The sequence below is a fragment of the Coffea arabica genome, chromosome 10c (assembly GCF_036785885.1).
Source record: "Coffea arabica cultivar ET-39 chromosome 10c, Coffea Arabica ET-39 HiFi, whole genome shotgun sequence".
Classification (NCBI taxonomy): Eukaryota; Viridiplantae; Streptophyta; class Magnoliopsida; order Gentianales; family Rubiaceae; genus Coffea; species Coffea arabica.
This window is the reverse complement of record NC_092329.1, coordinates 16,730,511-16,749,683: the sequence shown is the minus strand read 5'-3', so window position 1 is coordinate 16,749,683 and position 19,173 is coordinate 16,730,511. Positions and strand designations below refer to the sequence as shown.

General features: G+C 35.0%; 1 protein-coding gene across 1 annotated transcript; it reads right to left on the bottom strand.

Annotated features, from left to right (window-relative positions):
* Positions 1-2,145: 2,145 nt before the first annotated feature.
* On the bottom strand, positions 2,146-12,707 carry LOC113713631 (ABC transporter G family member 25). Its single transcript, XM_027237398.2, has 3 exons — positions 12,098-12,707; positions 10,966-11,818; positions 2,146-3,560 (listed from the first exon to the last, which is right to left on the bottom strand). The coding sequence occupies exons 1-3, from the start codon at positions 12,203-12,205 to the stop codon at positions 2,542-2,544; spliced, it is 1,980 nt and encodes a 659-aa protein (XP_027093199.1). The 5' UTR covers positions 12,206-12,707; the 3' UTR covers positions 2,146-2,541.
* Positions 12,708-19,173: the final 6,466 nt, after the last annotated feature.

Genomic DNA, 19,173 nt, shown 5'->3' with positions numbered 1-19,173 from the left:
TGTTGGTGGACAGAGGGTTGGGAGAATGATTATGGAGGAATAGAGACTGAAGTGAGTAAGGAGAAAATTGGATTCAATGTTCTTAAATTTGAACCGGTGTGAACTAGATGAGCTTTCAGTTCACGATTCAACCAATTTAAACCTAGGTTCGAAAATATATTTAGTTTTTTTAACCTATTTTAATATTAATTAATTTGGATAACATTGAAATTTAAAAAAAAAAAAAAGGAAAAGTTTAGTGGAAACTGGTTCAACAAATTTTTATCGATTTTGACCTGCACAATTAACTTTTCGGCCTTATTAGAGAATGGACTGGTGCCATGGTTGTTTCGTGATTCGACTTATTAAACCGTTCGATCCAGTTCAATTTTTAAAGTAATGAATAGGTGTGAAGAAAATAGAGTCATAATTTGATGAATGGGCTGGTAATATTATTTAAGTGATGACAATTGGAGGTGAGATGGAATTGACAATAGTTGTATTAGGGACTTGTTTTGCATAAACAATCCAAATTTTATTCAAATTTCCCAACATTGTCCAATTTCTTGAACACTTCCAAATTAGAGTTTTCACTACTTGAACTAGCGACTTCCAACAATCCACACGAGTACCAAGTTTTCACAAAAATATAAAAAAAAAAAATTGAAAGTTTTTTTTAATGTTAAAAAACATCGAAAGTTTAGTTACAACTCCCAAGTCAAAGTCATGTTTCCAAATGGCAACACTATTTTTTTTGTCCATTCTCCAACCTTATCTCATCTCCATGGTAAAAACCTATAAATCCAATTACCTCTTTTTTTATTTCTTCCAATCAAGGATCCATAGATTTTTCGCTTGTGGGTTGTGCCTAAGTTCAATTCGTTAATTTCTAAATTGTCAGTTATTTGTGCCCTAAGTAGAGGAGAACCAGCTAGTTTTTAACTCACATATGGTGTTGTTTTACGTTTGTTGCATATTGCAAATCCAAGCACAAACTAAAAGTCATAGCCTGCCACGACTTTGAACTCACTATTTTGAGTCACAACTTTGAACTACACCATATTCCGACTTTTGTTTGTTGTTTTTTTGCCCCCGCTATCCGACAAAGTTGGTACTTGTGTGATTTTGTTGGAATTCACTACTTCAAGTAGCGAAATATCTATTTGTGTAAGAAACCCTAGAGAAGGTGAAGGGAGGAAACCCCTGCTTATTCACATAAATGATCTAATATTTATTGAGAATTCTAAAAGTCATCCAAAATTTTTAATCCTTCACAAAGTAGAGATTTCACTCTTTGAAAAGGCAGTATCAAAATCACTATTTCATATGGCAATTTTGAAGTCACCATTTGAGAGGATAACTTTAGGTTGTTTGTTTTTTGTTTTCATTTCTCTCTAGTTGACTGGTTTTAAATCTCCTAAAGTTGCATTTTTAAATGGCATCTATTAAGTCATTACATGAAATAATGACTTTAAAGTTGCTATTTCAAATGACAAAATCTCTACTTTAACAAGAATTCAAAAGTTTGAACTAGTTTCAAAATTTCCAATAAACATTGGATTATTTTGGTAAATACCATGAGCCTTTAGCAAGTTTTTTCTCCTTTTTCTTTTAGTGAAATTGGGCTGGATTGGGCCCTATTGTTGGACTTCATTTTCTCTCTTGGAACTCTCTTTCTTCTTCTTTTTTTTTTTTTTTTTTTTTTGTGGACAAATTGTTTTCTGGTCGTTTGGTTTTGGGTTTCTTATTCTATTCTTTTTTATTGTTTTCTCTTTACTTTTCATTCTTCTTTTGTTTTCTTTCTTTTCTTTTTTCCAATTCTTGATAAAGGAAATCTACAAGATCAAAAATGAACATCAGATAAAACAAATAAGGATAATAAAAATAAATAGTAAAATATAAATAGAACAACGATAAGAGAAAATTTTGGGAAAATAAGGTCATACTGCAAAACTTTGGTGTCTACAAAGTGAAACTTTTACTAAAGTCAATTTCAAGATCACTAGAAAGAAAAAAAAAATATAAATTAAAAATATAAAATAAAATCTGAAAAAAAAATAGACACAAGGGAAAAAAAGAAATAAAGAAAAAGGAGAAGAGAATCTCAACAACAAAGTTGTCAAAACAAATAAATAAACAAGATATGAAGGCACGTTCAAATTCATGTAGAACAAAATTTGGTGCAGGAGACCTTCAATAAACCTATAAAATGTTTACAGTACTCTCGAAATGTCGAGATGATGTTGAAGACTAATGACATGAACTGAACTGAATTTCAAAGTGAACTGTAAAATCATCAATTTATTGCCAATCGATTTTGTTAAGGAATGGACTTTATAGCTTGCTGTAACAAGATTCTTTACAATTGTTTGCCACCTTCAATCTCTTGAATACCTCAATGACCAGCCTCTAAAAGATATCCCCATTTGGCCTATATATATATATTTGATGGCAACATCTGAAGCCTGAAGGAGCTGCTAGCCAGCTTTCCAGAAGCAGCTCAGCAAATCTAATATGTCAAGATTGAGGATTTGAAATCTGAATCAAAGTTCCTTTTGTTTTTTAGGATCTCATAAACCTAAGTGCAAGATAAGCTACCAACCTATAGCCCAAAAACATTAGCAGCAAAATTGCAGAACTTGTCAGCGGGTGAATTTGTCCCCCAATGTCTTCATCAATAAAATTGCAGATGGCTCTATCACTTCCATGTTGTAAGCAGCCCATCAATGAGGAAATTTCCTTTCCTTCCCCATATTGGATATTTATTAGAAGTCTATAGGCATAAAATGTGGAAGAAATGTACTTAATCCAAGCCATGCATGAAGGTACTTTATGCACGTAAAATCCTCCTGTTAGAACAAATGCCAGCATTGTGACAGTTACCACAGTTGAAGCCTGTTTTGCATCCATGATCAGTGCACCAAGAGCTAGGCCGAGACCTTGAGACACAAGCACGTATCCAAGCGCAACCATCAGCGTTAAGATAAAGGCCGCGAGTTCAGGTTTCAGCCCTGCCATCCAATAGGTTATTGTGACAAATATAGCGGGGAGAATGAGCTCCATAGGCATGTCTCCTACGATCCGCGACATGAAATAGGAAGACAATGTATACATCCCCGAAGCTCTTTCCTTCATAAAGATGGCGCGTTCCTGAGGGAAAACAAATGTGGCATTGAAAGATGGGAGAACTCCCCAGAAGATTGCAATGAAGAAGAGAAGGCCAAGGCGGTCCTGAATATTCCGAAAATCAGAATGCCACCACATGAATCCAGCTAACAATGAGGCTGCAATTACTTGAAAGACTCTCAAGGAGTTGAAGGTTTCATGCCTCCTCTCCTTGAGGCTTCTTTCTAGGAGAATGCTGAACTGATTGAACCAAGTGGAAACATTACTCGTCCAGCTGCTTCTAAACTGATCTTTAGGGCTACAAATTCGTACCATCATCTCTCTTGGACCTGTACTTGTGGATGTTTCAAGACATGCAGCTTTTACATTTGGAGCTAGCAATCTGTTGTAGGAAGATACAAGAGTTTGCTTCACACTAGGCCTTTCTTTGTCATTGTTTCCAAGATGACATACACCTGCGCATATTCCAAGAAAGGGCCGGACTCAGGAAATCATTTGTTGAAGACACACAAGAAGAAAAAGCATCTCAAATTGAAATCATGGTGAACACATAATATTGGTCCTTAAAATCAAGGATACTAATGTGTGTGTTAACACACACACACACACACATATATATATATATAGTTGCTATGTGGATTTCTTTCATATTAACCAACTCGTAACATAAAAAACCTGAGTAATTTACAAGAACTTTCAGATCCTTAAGACATGCTGATGGAGGTAATTATCCTCCAAAAAATTTGGAATACACTGATTGAATGTACCATTAAAATATCCTATCATAATGAGAGATAGAACGGTATTCGACAAGTATATGCGTCAAAGCTGCCTAAAGATAAAGTTAACACCACTGCTAGAAATTAAAATCACACTAACATGGGAAACATTTAACTACTTATAGCCTTATTTGTTAGCCCAGAATTACTTAGGTGCATGTTATTCTTCTTGTTTTTTTTTTTTAATAGATAAGAAGCAATCAGTCTGCTAAAAGGACATTGCAGACTGTTAAACATTAAATTAAAAATGCGAATCAAACTTCAATTATTTAAAAAAAAAAAAATCTGAAGCAATAAGGATAAAAGAGGTTAACAGCATTGCTTGTAAGAAAATTTTTGATTAGCATTGTTGATTCTATTCTTCTCTCTTTGGTTAAAACTTCGCTCTCTTTCATTTGTCGGAATGTGTTCAAAAATAATATTAAGAACATCTGAGCAACAATTTGCTACCCAAACTTAATTACCCCTTCAAAGAATTGCATCCTTGCAAATCCACTTAAATAATTGAACGACTGATAAAATCTAATACTTGAAAATTTCCTCGATCCATATCCAAAATTCAACTTTGTGATATTATACTTTTCACAATCTTAAAACCCTTTACATGGCACAAAGCCCTTGTACCATTATCGACTCCTAGAAAGAATGTTTATGAATACATGTTGTACACCATCTTTGTAAAACCGACAATAAAGTTATGCAAGGAAGAAAACTTTCAAAAAGCAAGATTTTTCCTCCTAACCTTCTAAAAGATGGTAAGATTTCAAATTAGACAAGGACTTGAAGATATAAGCGCCATAGTTTTTACCACTATTCAATAATATCTAAATACCTCTCTATACTAAACATGCTTGAAAGGGATACAAATCAACTATTAATTAGTGACTATAGAATGTACCACTACTATGAACCAATCAGTAGAGGCAAACAGTAGGAGCAAGATGACCCTCACCCTCGCCTATGTTGGTGTGGTAAGGTGGCAGTCCACTAAAAAGATAATGCTGCTGATGGATAGGGCCACCATCCTTCCACTTAGTTCTACACGCTATATTCAATTGGAAAAAGTTTGATCGGTGGGCTTAATGCGTACTGATTTGCTAAGGACGCTAACACGTGTTGGTCTCAAATTTGATGTTAAAAAGTGACATAAAGGTTCTATGTAGAAAGGATAGAAAATTATGGAACACACTTTGTCGGGACAAATTCTTGTGATCTACAGATCAAATTGTGACAGGTGTTCTGCTAACTGAAGTGCAAGGGGATACCTTTCGGGAATCAATTCAAATGCTTTCTCAACTGCTACGACCACATAAGAAAGCATGATGAGCGATGGGCACCATCTCCCTTTGTCAACCCATTCTACACCCTAATTTGCTGGCCACTCATTCTCAAAATGGTTAGGGTCAATTTCTAAGTCGGTACTAAGGATGGATATAGATATCCCTATCTGCAATTGTACTCAAGTACAGCGGTAAATGAAGATAATAGGAAGAAATAATGGTCCACCATGCATAACACTATACGATCATGGCCTGAAAATTTTGACCGTTTAACGTCCCACTTGTAACAAAGAAATTACAAAATCATTGCTATTTCATGTTAGGACTAAAAAAGAGCAAAGAACCAAAAAAATTTGTAAAGCTAAAGACTCTTAAATAGTCATTAAAAAGATGAATATAATTATGGCCTTTAATGGGAGAATAACGAACACTTTACCAATCAAATAAAATAAATTAGTTGGCAAATATGACCAAATGATGCTTTAGTTCTCATCCTTATGTTAACTTAAAAGAATGAGCCTATCCAACTATAGATACCAAATACTCCAACTTAATTAAAAAGTAGTAACAAATGCCAGCCACAAGTCTTGACTTCTCACTATAGTTACTTTTCCAACATATTCAAGAACACTTTGCCACAAGTAATGAGGAAAAAGGTAGGACACATACCTCAAACCACTAGCCATTCCTAGATAATTACCTATGCCATATTTAGCAATTTTCAATCATACGAAAACTGCTATTTTAAGGTATATTTTTGTAAAAAAAAAAATTTGTCAACTCACAAGTCAAAACGTATATTTTACTGTGTCGATGCACTAAGAAACCAATTCCCAATTGAATATCCATACGTATGACAGAAGATATTCTACATCAATATTATATTAAGAGGCTTGAGATTTGAGAGGGCGACAAATTTTGACATTAAATTTGGTAAGTGGTCTGCCTTACCCAGCAACTTTGTCAAATGTAATGAGAGATTGATGCTGTGATACGCAAGCAATGTTGTCAGCTTCTATTGTTTCCTTTTAAAAATTAGTTTGTCCAATGATGAATCAAGAGGCAAAAGCATGATTAACACACAATTATTTCATAAGCAGGACCTCTGATGTATTAAGTATAAAAAAAAAAATTGTACTTAAAGAAATCCAAATTCTCTCCACTAACAACAGTATAATTATTTTTCAAATAATATTTTTGTCCCATTAACATGTCCCACCAATTTAAATAGAGTTATGGAGAGCCTTTTTCTTTAGGATTCCAAAACAAAAACAATCCATGATTTCATGCATTTATCTACCTAATAATAAACCCTACAACACTATTGCACCAAACCTGAATTATCTGTTGGTAAGGAAGGCTGAAATTTTAGTATTACGGTTAATAATAGTCACTCGAAGCAGAAAGAAAACCAGTGTTATCTCAATGAAAATAATACTCAGAGAAACAAGTCTTTAATTATTTAAATAAACTTTTACTCCTTAATATCAAACACGTTTATCAATCACTTTTTAATATTTTTTTAAATTACACACATAATATCTCAAAAAAAAGTGCTATTGTCAGTTGTACATCATTTAATTCTCAAGCTGACAATATTCTAGATATCCCAGCCCACCTCTCTTCTCAAAAATTAAAGAAATAGAGTCCCACATTGACTTTTGAATTGAAAATGGTTCTAAGAGACTCTAAATCATCTAGGGCAAGAACCTAGTAGTTCAAAGGTCAATCTACGATATCTCCAATTTTTTAAACTAACATTAGAATTGCTTCAAAACAGAAAACCAACATTAGAAAACATTTTTCGTGAAACCCACTGTACCACTCTCTACTCATGTCTGCACATGGAAAAGTAAATTACACATTATGGAGAAGAGAAGGGGCGGCCACGCCCAGTGCAGGATGCAAAAGTTAATGTCTTTGAAGGTCCTTCTCTCTAGGTGAACCATAACATATCATTGTCCCATTCCTTCGACAAAAAGTGATTAATATGATGTTTGCCTCAATATCTTTGGCTTTATTCATTTCTCAATTGTCATAGTCAATTGATGAAATAATCCTCTGTTGCATCACCATCATAATAATGTTCGTTAAGCACTTATCTTGCCAACCAAAATCTTTTTTTTTTTTTTTTTTGGTACTACCAAAATCGAAAAAATCCCCATCAATGTGAACTTGGTTAGAAAGCTTTGATTAGAGAAAAAATTACTTACAAGAAGCAATTATTATTAAGAAAGATTGAGCAAACTGAATCAATCAGAATTTGGTGTCGAATTAGGTCATGATAAAAGTAGTTTCGTCATAATATCAAAAGCTTTGAAAAAATAAGTGAAAATAGCAAAGTAAAATATTGGTCAAATATAAGTTCAAGCACCAAAAGAAGTTAAAAAGAGAAAAGTTGAATTCTATGAATATGTGATTTACATATCCATTTTCTTATTGTCTTCTATTGGTATTAATATAAGGGTTTATCTAACAGGTACCCATTGGACACTCGTTGAGATATATTTCAAGTGTCATATTTTTAGAAATATAAGATTAATTAAAAAAAGGTAAATAAATACAATGGAGGGTAATAATTGTAGTGTGTGTGTATATATATATATATATAGTAAGTTAGGTAAATTTTAAGTATATTAATATGTGCTCAATGGGCACCTTTTAGAAAGATCTTAATACAAATAATTTTCCGTTTCTAATTGATTCTCATTTTTATACGGTTAAGGATGGAAACATATGGTCCCCATAGAAAGGTATTCATCCTCTGCTGATGCCGGATTTTGCTATCAAAATACTAATTTGAGAGGATGTTAGGCCCCAGTTTCCATCAATTGATCCCCACGCTAAAAACTAGTATCAGGTCCTTCACCTGATTTGTAGTGTGGGTTATAAATATTGAATCCAAATTTTCAACGTAAAAGGATCCTAAGATCTTGTGTTTCTGGCTGATAATTTTCTCTTTATATATTAAAGCAAATGGAATCGGTTTACCACACATTGCTTTGCGCCTCCCATGGCCACTCAATAAAGTAAGTTTTTGCGTAAGGAAAACGAATGTATCACAAACATGCATGTATCTTATCACAATATTTAATGTTAAAACAAGGACATGAATCTATTGCTAATATTGCCTCGCCTGACCAAATTTGATGTGATATCCTTACCTTACTATGACAAATGTACCTCTATTCAACAAATCTGCACGAGCCACCAGTGTCCTAACTCATAACAAGAACATTTAAACTGTCTCCAACTAATCAATTTATATTTGTGCTTATAGAGCCCTAGCTTTTCTATAGCTTGATTTGTATCCCACTTTCTTACATGACCTAGACTTATATTTATGATTTCACTGCCAAAACTTTACCTGCTCAAATTTTTTCACATCTTTTCTCGAGTACTCAAACTTAAAATCATTTATACCAATCACCTTAAGTAGACTGATTGATCTGAAGTGTACAATTGATCAGATCCATGTGACAAATTTTTCCAAAGAACATGCCTACAAGACTATAAAAATGAGACGAAAAGAATTTAAAATATTTGTCACCACTTTCAATTTAGCCTTAAATCAACTCTTGCTTCGTTGCATTTGTAGAAGTACAGATTCTCCTGATTTACCAAAAAGAACCTATAAGATCGTCAAGCTGAAAACATTTTGTTCAGAAACTATAAAACCAAAAAGTATAAAAATTAATAATCAAAACTAAAATTAAAATAAACTTGGATTACTAAAGTTGGTCAGAGAGGAAAAAGGGATAAAGGAAAGCCCGACCAGCTCAAGCCTCAAGGACACATGGGCTGCAAAGAGTTCACGCATGATTCCGAAGCCTCTACATTTCTTCTACTATTATTACTTTTATCCAATACCAAAAAAGCCAGTACCTTTACATCTCAGCAGTATTATTCAATTCAGCTTTCTCCACCACCACCAGTACATTGCTTCCACCATCTTTACCACCAACCATGTAGTCATTACTCACGGGTACAAAATTCGGCTATGTAGAAATTTACACGTCACTTGCATCAATTAGAAATTGGGAGAACTTTATGCACTAAGCCAATGTCGAGGCCTTCTTTTTTATTTTTAGATAATTAATTTCTCAATATCTCCACGCCCCCCCCCCCCCCCCCAAATGATATTTACCAAGTTGCGTACAATGAAATTATTGCACCCCCACCTATGCGGGACAAGTTTCTTGATAATTGTTGAAAAGTAGCAAGTGCCGAGCTCATACGGGACTGAGTTGACTTGGCCCCAATTAATGCCGATACCGACAAAAATAAAAAATCAGGCAGCAATTTGAAGTTAATGGTCCAAATCGAGATAGAACTGAAACCTGATCTGAATCCTAAACCACCGTCCATAATTACTAAATTCTCTTTTTATTTTTTATTTGTCGGAACGATAGAATAATTTCATTATAGCGGAGAATTTATATTTGCGAGTAACGGCTCGAGCGAACTGTACATTAAGTATTCAAAGACACTGAGGAAAGTTTCTTTCCTCGTCCAAAATAATGCCTTAGGCATCTACACTAAGTTTTCTACTAGCTTTCATATTTTCTACTAGACTCTCAACTCCACCTAAAAAACTATTCGCTCTCCTCAGCTTGAAGCCGCCCTAGATACACAATAAATGAGTATAATTTTAGTATAAAATTGAGCTTGCGTAAAACTCACGATTATATTAAAAATATATTAATTTATATCGAAATTGTATCAATTTCGACAACTGAACCGAAGTGGACAGAAATATAAAGGGGGAAGCGCCGAACCCACAGGTACAAGGGTAAACAACCATCTAATTTGTACCAGCTATAACAGCTATAGGGCATCAAAAATGTACAGGCATCAAGGTGGTCCGCGTCTGATGAGTTATTGTCATCATGAGTGTTGTCCTATTAGAATCAAGATCAAAGTACCAAAAGAATTGGACCAAAACAACATTAAGGGGTTAGAAAATTGATACCACAACCATTCAAGACTTCTTTGCGAGCGATAAAAGCACAAAAGCTCGTCTTAGATGGGGATTGAATTGATTGTGAAGATTGATGAATAGCAGCAACAAACAGCTGTACAAATTAATAATGTCATTTCATTTCTAGTGTCGGATACCATGTGACAAAAGCCGCTGTACAAATTAATGTCAGTTCATTTTCTACACTGTAGCATAGGATAAGACTAGAGGGCTTATTGTTATTGGACATCCTAATACTTTGTAAGCCTGACTTTTCTCTATAGCAAGTAACATTAATACTATTTACTTCACAAAAACCACGCAAGACTATAATTTGACAACTCCTACTCTTCTGAACAACAACAGGTCAACCTAGTCAATTCAACTTCCAAAAGGTAGTATTACACAAATATCTATCATGACAGACGAAATACATCGACTATATGACAAATTGAGTCTCATAATTCCAGCTAAATGTAAAAGTTGTTCTTCGTCCACCTCACGTTGTTATCATCTATGACCCCTTTAATTAGTTTTTCCATTTCAATATCTTTTTGTTTCTCTACTTCATTCAAAAAAAAAAATTTTTAAAAGAGAGCTCATAAAAGCAACTTAAATTTTGTACAAAAAAGTAAGTAAAATGAAATAACTTCAAAAGCATGCTTCTAACAAATAATTTCAGTTCCAACAAGGTTAGTAGGATGGAGAAAATAGACAAAAAAAAAAAATCAAGTAACCTTGGAAGTAGGGTTGGGCCATAAAATTTCAAGACAAAATTAGTAAAAGCTACACAAGCAATAAGCATGCAGTCTTTCAATAAGGGCAAAAAGGTTGCACGTACCGTTAGCGAGATCAAGCAGGAAATCCGCCGGATTCATGGGAAAAGATGGAGCAAATCCAACAGACTCAAAATAGTTCATTGCGTCATTGCCTTTCCCAAAATATACACTCCTCCCTTCCGACAACACCAAAACCGAGTCGAACATCTGATAAACCCGGCTTGATGGCTGGTGAACCGAGGTGACAATGGTTTTTCCCTTCCGAGCCAACGATCCCAGCGTCGAAACCAACCGAAACGCCGCCGTCGAATCCAACCCTGATGTGGGCTCATCGAGAATTAACAAACTAGGGTTTATCAGCATTTCATGAGCTATGCTGACTCTTTTTCTTTCTCCGCCGGAAATCCCTCGTATGAAGCTGTTTCCGATGATTGTATTCTCGCACTTCACCAAGCCCAACTCGCTCATGACTGAGTCAGCTATGGAGATCTTTTCTTTCTTCGTCAGCGAGTTCGGTAGCCTCAGCAGTGAGCAGAAAACTAGGGTTTCCCGCACGGTTAAGTGCGGGTAAAGAACATCATCCTGAGCTACGAACCCCGTCCTTCTAAGAACCGGTTTGCTCAGTTTCCGGTTGTTGGCAAGGACTGTTCCGGTGAGGCCGTGGCTATGTTGGAGTCTTCCGGCTAATGCATTCAACAGCGTTGATTTCCCACTGCCTGATGGACCAAGAATGGCTAGGATTTCACCTGGAGAAACCATTCCTGTGATGCCGCTCAAGATTGTGCGTTCTTCAATCACGGCCGTTGGATTCTCAACATCAGAAGATGTGGGCCCGTTGCTCGTGAGCATCTTTCTCAAGCTTCCCCCTCCTGAATTTTTGCTCTTCAGCTTTACTCTATAGCATACCTCCATGAACTGCACATCACCCAAACCGAACTGTCAATTTTCCCATATCCACCTAATTTTATTTTCTCTTCTTGGTGGCATGTATAATAATATATAGTATTAAATTTTTTATACTGACAGTCAGCATAAATAATTTTTTTTTAATGAGTAAATATAAATGCATGTTACATGCATAAAAATAGAATTTCGTAACATGAGAATTACTACGTAGCTTTGTTTAACTCATAAATGCATCAATACTCTACAGTCGACATACATAGATTAGTGGTTGTACGGAGAAAGTGTTACCTTGAGGGTTATAGGGAAAGAAGAAGACATTATTGGAGGCAAGTGATGAGGGGAATTAATGGAGGGTTCTTCAGTGTTTGAATTTTCTGCTTGGCCAAACACTTGCATTCTGTAAATGTGTTGCTTGGTTGTTCTAAACTTTACAACTCTCACTTCATGAAAAGCAATGATATATATATGTGGAAGAGAAAGTGGCAGGAAAGAAAAAGCGAAGCAAAAGTATGGGAGGGGAGGTGTGAAGTGAGTTGAATAATTGAATGAAATATGCAGAAATCGAGAGGGCCAAAAAGGGGGAAAGAATTGGATGAAATGAGAGGATTGAGAGGGCTATTTATTTGCTTTGAAGCCCCAATGCTTGCCACGTCAAATTGACAACCCCACAGCACATATGATACGTGGCCCTAGTCCTCCATAGCCAGCAGAGGTTTTTCCTTTTTGCATAAAAGGCCCTTTGGCTATGCGCTGACGAAAACATTTCCTATTCAGCGACGTTTCTATGTTCATCTTCGACACCCCGCCAAAGTAAAGTAGTGGTTTCGTCTTCCTTTTGCTCTCACTTTCTGAAGTAAGAAAGAGAGGAAACAACCCAGAAAAGCACCTGGCCATCTGTGGATCAATGAGGATAGGGGATCAGAGACAAGTGAATTTTTTCAGCAGTAGCACTCGGATGATTTACACAAATTTAATAGCATTATTTTTTTTTAAAAAAAAAAAAACTTGATTTTCGTGTGTAAAAACAGAATGCTGTCGCTATCGGTTCTACAGGGACGTGCACAGGTGCAATAACCCGAAACATTTTGTGTTTTTCTTCTAAAATATAAATTACTAAAATTTAAATTTAAATTCTAGCACCAGAGTAGATTTTTGTTTTTTAAATGAAGTTTAAGATAATACTTCCCCCCCCCCCCCCCCCAAAAACTCAACTTAACTGATAGGAACATTTGTTAAGCGACTTTGAAGTTATTAGTTTGACTGTTAAATCCTTCGTTTTCCTTCTGCCTTTCTTAGGTTTAGAATATTCCCTTCGGTAGAAAAAAAAAAAAACAGCAGCACTTTTTGCCAACGACAAATTCTCATAATTTGTAGGAATTAGTTGAAAACAGCGATCGTGCCTTCTACGAACCTTGGAAAGGAATAATTTTTTTTACTCCTTGCTTTTTTTGTTTTAACCAAAACTTTACATATGTGTATGTGTGTGTATATTTATTTATTTGTTTGTTTGGATCCGCATCCAGGTTAAAATTTTGAACTTTGTAATCTTCTTTTGAAATTTTTGGAAGTGACGGTACAATCTAGTTTAGTATGTACTTGAAATTTATCTTATTGATTAGGAAATATTCTATTTGTCCTCACAAAGTCGGGAGCTGGATTGATGAGGATAGGGGATCAGGGACTGGGGTGGCTCAATTTAATTTGTTCAGCTGTTGCAATCAGTTGATTTACACATAAAGGTTTGGTTTACCAGCACCTCATAGCATTATAAACTTGATTTTCGGGTATAAAAACAGATTGCTATCACTATTGGTTCTACAGGGACGTGCAGGTGCCTTCTAAAAGACAAATTACTAAAAGTATAAGATCGGTAATTATGAATATAAATTCTTGCCCCGTAACAGATTTTTTTTTTTTTTTTATGAAGTTGAAGGTTCTACGAACTTGGAGATGGTGCAATTACCAGAAACATTTCTTGATAATTTGTGTTTTTCTTCTAAAATATGTTTTTTAAAAAAAAGTATAAGATGGGTTATTATGAGTTTTAATTCCAGCCGCATAATAGATATTTTTTATGAAGTTGAAGGTTTTACAAAGTTGAAGTAATACTTTTACCTACAAAATCCAACTTAACTGGTAGGAACTTTTATAAAGTGACTTTGAAATTATTGGCTCGATTCTTAAACCCTTTCACTATAAAGGCTCAGAGTCTTCCTTTAAAAAAATGAATAAATAAACACTTCCTAATACATATATTTACTTGCTGCCAGCAGCAAATTCTCATTGGTAGATGATTTATAGGAACTAGTTGAAAAAGTGCATCTGTACTCTCTACAAACTTTGAATTGGGATAACCTTTCTTTACTCTTTGCTCTTTTTTTTTTTTTTTCCTTTTTTACCAATTTAATAAAAAAAAAATTGTTTGGATCCCCGTCCGGACTAAAATTCTGAACTTTGTAATCTTTGTTTGAAATTTTTGGAAGTGATGGTACAATCTAGTTTAGTATCTGCTTGAAATTCTCCTTATTGATTAGGAAATGTTCTAGTTGTCCTCATTAACAAGGTTGGGAGTTCGACTCCTGGTCGTGACAGATTGGAGAGGAGAGTGTGCTTTATAAAGCTAGTATTTTGATTGTTAGTTTGGATGTACATCCTGTGAATTGGATATTTCATGCAAATCTGTGTGTAAGAGTGCGAGGTATGAATTAATGTACACAGATTTCTCCAAAAACATTGCCAGAGCATTGAAATGTATGATAAGGATTTCACACACACACACACACAAGAAGCAGCAACTAATGAATAGGAGAGATTAACTACAACTGCATAATTACTATTGTCCTCCATTGATAACAGAAATTGCAGTAACAGAGAGAGAGACACACACAGCCAAGCAGTCTGCAGAAGTAGATGGGAGGTACATAGTTTTCTGTACCGGATATAAAGGAGGGCTCAGTTGATGAGGCTGGAAAAGTGTTTGATGAAATCAGAAAGGGAGAGGGCACCAGAATATAAGCCTTTTTTCGAGGGGAAGAAAAAGGGGCAGGGGGGGTTCATTCCACAGGAAATACGTCAGGTGATATGCTGTAGTATTTTGGCATAGCATTTCTGCAAAGCTACGTTGTCCGGTGTGGGGATTTTTCAAGATAAAGCCTGCTACTGATACTCTAATGCTTTATGTTGACCGTGACGCCAGGAAAACATATACATTTTACCTGGACACTCTATTGGCAAAATTGGATATTCCCATTCTATTTCTAGGACGTGGAATAACACTAACATAGGATAGTAGGAAGCTTGTGTGCCACAGAAAGTTTTATCTAAATCTGATATTGTCTATTAAATACAGTTTTGTCTCATGGATGTACAACTAGCACTAATCAAGAGTGAACTTAATTAAGTATGCATCTAAACGACTTCATCGATGTTGTTTTTTGACTCGAAGACCGTGAGCTAATTGGCTGTTAACCGATTGATCGTAGGTTCGAATACTATTTGGGGAGATTTGATTTATTGTGAATTTTTTAATTCAGAATAAAGGGGCTCACTTTGCCCGTTATGATTAGGTAACCTGTTATTTGTCTTTGCATTCTATCTAATCATATTACATTCTACGAGATTTGAAAATCAGCAGTAATACCTCGGTATAGGTTCAGGATAACCCTTTGTTCCATAGCTCTAGGGTTATTTACAAGTAGACAATTAAAATTCTCAAATGTAGTAGTACTAGTACTGCGATGCAATCATTGAACAATTGCCACAAGATATAAGAAGGTTTTTTTGTTCTGTTACTAATACTCGTACTTGCTCTGCTATTCTGCCTTAGCCAAGCCTGAATGAGGAAGATTTATGGAGCATAAAACAAACAAATAGGTTGATGGGACTAAGGCATACTATGTGTAATGATTCCACCATTCACAAAATAAAAAGAAAAGCCATTCCATTTCGACAAAAAAACCGATGCCCAAGTTCTATAGTTTTTGGTCCACAATCCCTACCATTCTACCCCAAAGGGAAGGGTACTTCCCCTTGGGCCGGTTGTGGGGGAGGAGGGATTCGAACTCTGACACCGTGGTTTTTAGCCGTGTGCTCTGATCCTTTGAGCTACAAGCCACACCTCATCTCCAACGAACGTTACCGGAGTACCCTCAAAAAGGACCATTTCCTCTCCCCGGTCATCATCAAGACTTTAGACTATCCTAATATATGTGTATTTAAATGATAGTTCAGGTGTACTGATTAGCATTAAATGAGCACATGTAAAATAAATAAAGATAAAAATCCTATTACGACCGAATAATCAGCAAAATACACTTAGTCAAGTGGCATAACTGCAGCCGAGCTTCAATCAGCCACTAGGGGAATTAATCCAATAATTATGCTACGATGTTTTGTGAGATGATCCCACCATTTGTAAATGTATTTTGTATCTTAAATATTAGGCATAATTCAACAAGTATGTATGTATAAAGGACATAAAGGTCCAACAAGATTAAACCCTCTATTCCACAAGTCCTTCCTTTGCTGGATGCCTTCTAGTGTAACTTGGGAGGACACATTACGAGAAGGAGCATCGCGCGTAGTAAGTAGGTCAAATGTAATGAGTCTAATTCCTATCCTTCCCGACTCGCGAGCTTTTTAGGATGAATTTGATGAAGAACTATTAGCGGAAAAAAAAAACGTTTTATTTACCTACCTTAACTACACTAGGGATAAATCATTGACACTTGAAATATTTGGCTCGTATCTTTCTGATAGTGAACCAGATTTTTATGCATATACAGGGATCTGATGCAGAATCACAATAAAAGCAAGAATGATAAATGTCTGTCATTCTGGAAATGCTAGTTTATTTAGTGGTTTTTCAAATCTTGTGTGAAAAGGACGGGTATTGTTGAGAAGAAAGGGGGAGGAATCTAGTGCGAGGAACAAAAGGGACTGCAAAAAGAAGAAATCCATGAGGTTTGTGGTTGGTGAACATGAGTGCAGGCCTATCATTTTCTTTTTCTCAGGCCGAAAGTAAGCGGTTCCAGGCTTGTGGATGACAGGCGATATGACAAAAAGGGCAACAATTTTGGAAGGCCAAAAATCAGAATAATGGAATCTTGGCGTGCATGAGTAAAACTTTCAGGAGAATAATTAGTCTATTAGTTCCCGAAAATGCAGTTTTGGTACCCAAATTTTGACACATGAGCAGTTTTAATTCCAAACTTTGGACAAAACATATCTGGTACCCAAACTTTCAATATTTGAGCACATTTAGTACCTTTAGTGGTTTTTTCCCAAATTGTTACTTGAAATAATCGCGTGATAGTCATATATTCGACAAATATTGTAATAAAAAAGCCACAAAAATATAAAATATCTTTCTGACACTAAGGTAAAGATGAAATACAGTAAAAGAAGGAGAAAAGGAATAAGATGAACAAAGTTAGACAAGTGATTAAAGTTTTTAAAATATCTTTCTTGGTACTTAATGTTAGAAGGATATTTTACATTTCTTTAGTATTTTTTTTATGCAATAGTTGTCGGACATGCGGCTATGAAGTGACTCTTTCCGATAGCATTTTGGAAAAAAATCGTCAAGGATACTAAATGTGCTCAAATACTGAAAATTTGGGTACTAGATTTGTTTTTATCCAAAATTTAGGGATTAAAATTGTTCATGTTTCAAAATTTGTATATCAAAACTACATTTTTCTCTCAGTTACTATGTCTGCTAAACTTTTACTAAAGACTTGCAAGCAGATTTGTTGTTTTTCTTGAAGCAGACAGGAAATTAGTTGTTAAATTCAGTAAAACTTCTTACTTTGCTCTCAAATCTAGAATTGGATCACAAAATTTGCTGTCCAAAATCATTTATGTTTGATCAAAATAATTAGTTGGGCAAATGCGGTTTGAACTTGATTGCTTGCTGTCCCCAAACCTCAATGAAGGAACAGCTCATTTGCCATCATGGGGTGGGGCCTCATAAGTTCCATTTTTAGCAATTTTACGGATGAGATTGAGAGGTCCGCTAAAACTAAACCGAAATGACGGAGTATATATCGGAAAAGGAAAATGAAAATTGCAGGTTAAGCAACAAATGGCATTTAACCCCGTTACACACAAATAAATTTGTAAATTGGAGAAATGAGCAAAGAAATTAATTTTGGTTTAGACAATAAGGTGGATGAAAGTAGTGGCCCCTAAAAGTTAGACAAAACATGGGTCATGGGCACAAATCGAACTTCAACTCTTGTATGTAGAATACATCTCGTCTTCAGCTTTGCTTGCTTCTTCTCCTTTACTCCTTCGTAATGGATACTGTAACAATGGAAGAAGAAAAGTAATAAAAAGGTGAGAGGAACGTGGAAGAACGAGTGTGTGAATCTGCATTTGCTGCGATTATCAACTCCAAATTGGTGGGCTAGTTTGTTAGATTCTGAGGGCATATGGTTTATCTGCCAAGTCTAAGAACAAATGATGTAACCAAAGTTGAGGTATAGTTGAAATTGGAGACTTATATGATTATAAGATGTTAAATAAATGGGTAAATTTTTAGGATTAATCTTTTTTATATTATCAGTGTATATATTGACGGAATTGGATGAATATCACATCATCTGAATTTAAATTTAAATATCAAATTATATATATGTGATATGTATCTAAACCTGCTAATATATATATATATATATATATATATATATATATATTGTCAATGTATAAAAGATTTATCTAAACTTTTATTCCTTTCTATATTGTATGAGAATGGGAAGAACTCATGAGTGGTGAAGATGCAGATCCTTTGAGCCATTTGATTGCATTATTATGCTTAGTTTCTATATTTGTAAGCTAATAAAGTGCAATTAAACAGGATGGTAGATTGATTAGACAAAACATGGGTCATGGGCACAAATCGAACTTCAACTCTTGTATGTAGAATACATCTCGTCTTCAGCTTTGCTTGCTTCTTCTCCTTTACTCCTTCGTAATGGATACTGTAACAATGGAAGAAGAAAAGTAATAAAAAGGTGAGAGGAACGTGGAAGAACGAGTGTGTGAATCTGCATTTGCTGCGATTATCAACTCCAAATTGGTGGGCTAGTTTGTTAGATTCTGAGGGCATATGGTTTATCTGCCAAGTCTAAGAACAAATGATGTAACCAAAGTTGAGGTATAGTTGAAATTGGAGACTTATATGATTATAAGATGTTAAATAAATGGGTAAATTTTTAGGATTAATCTTTTTTATATTATCAGTGTATATATTGACGGAATTGGATGAATATCACATCATCTGAATTTAAATTTAAATATCAAATTATATATATGTGATATGTATCTAAACCTGCTAATATATATATATATATATATATATA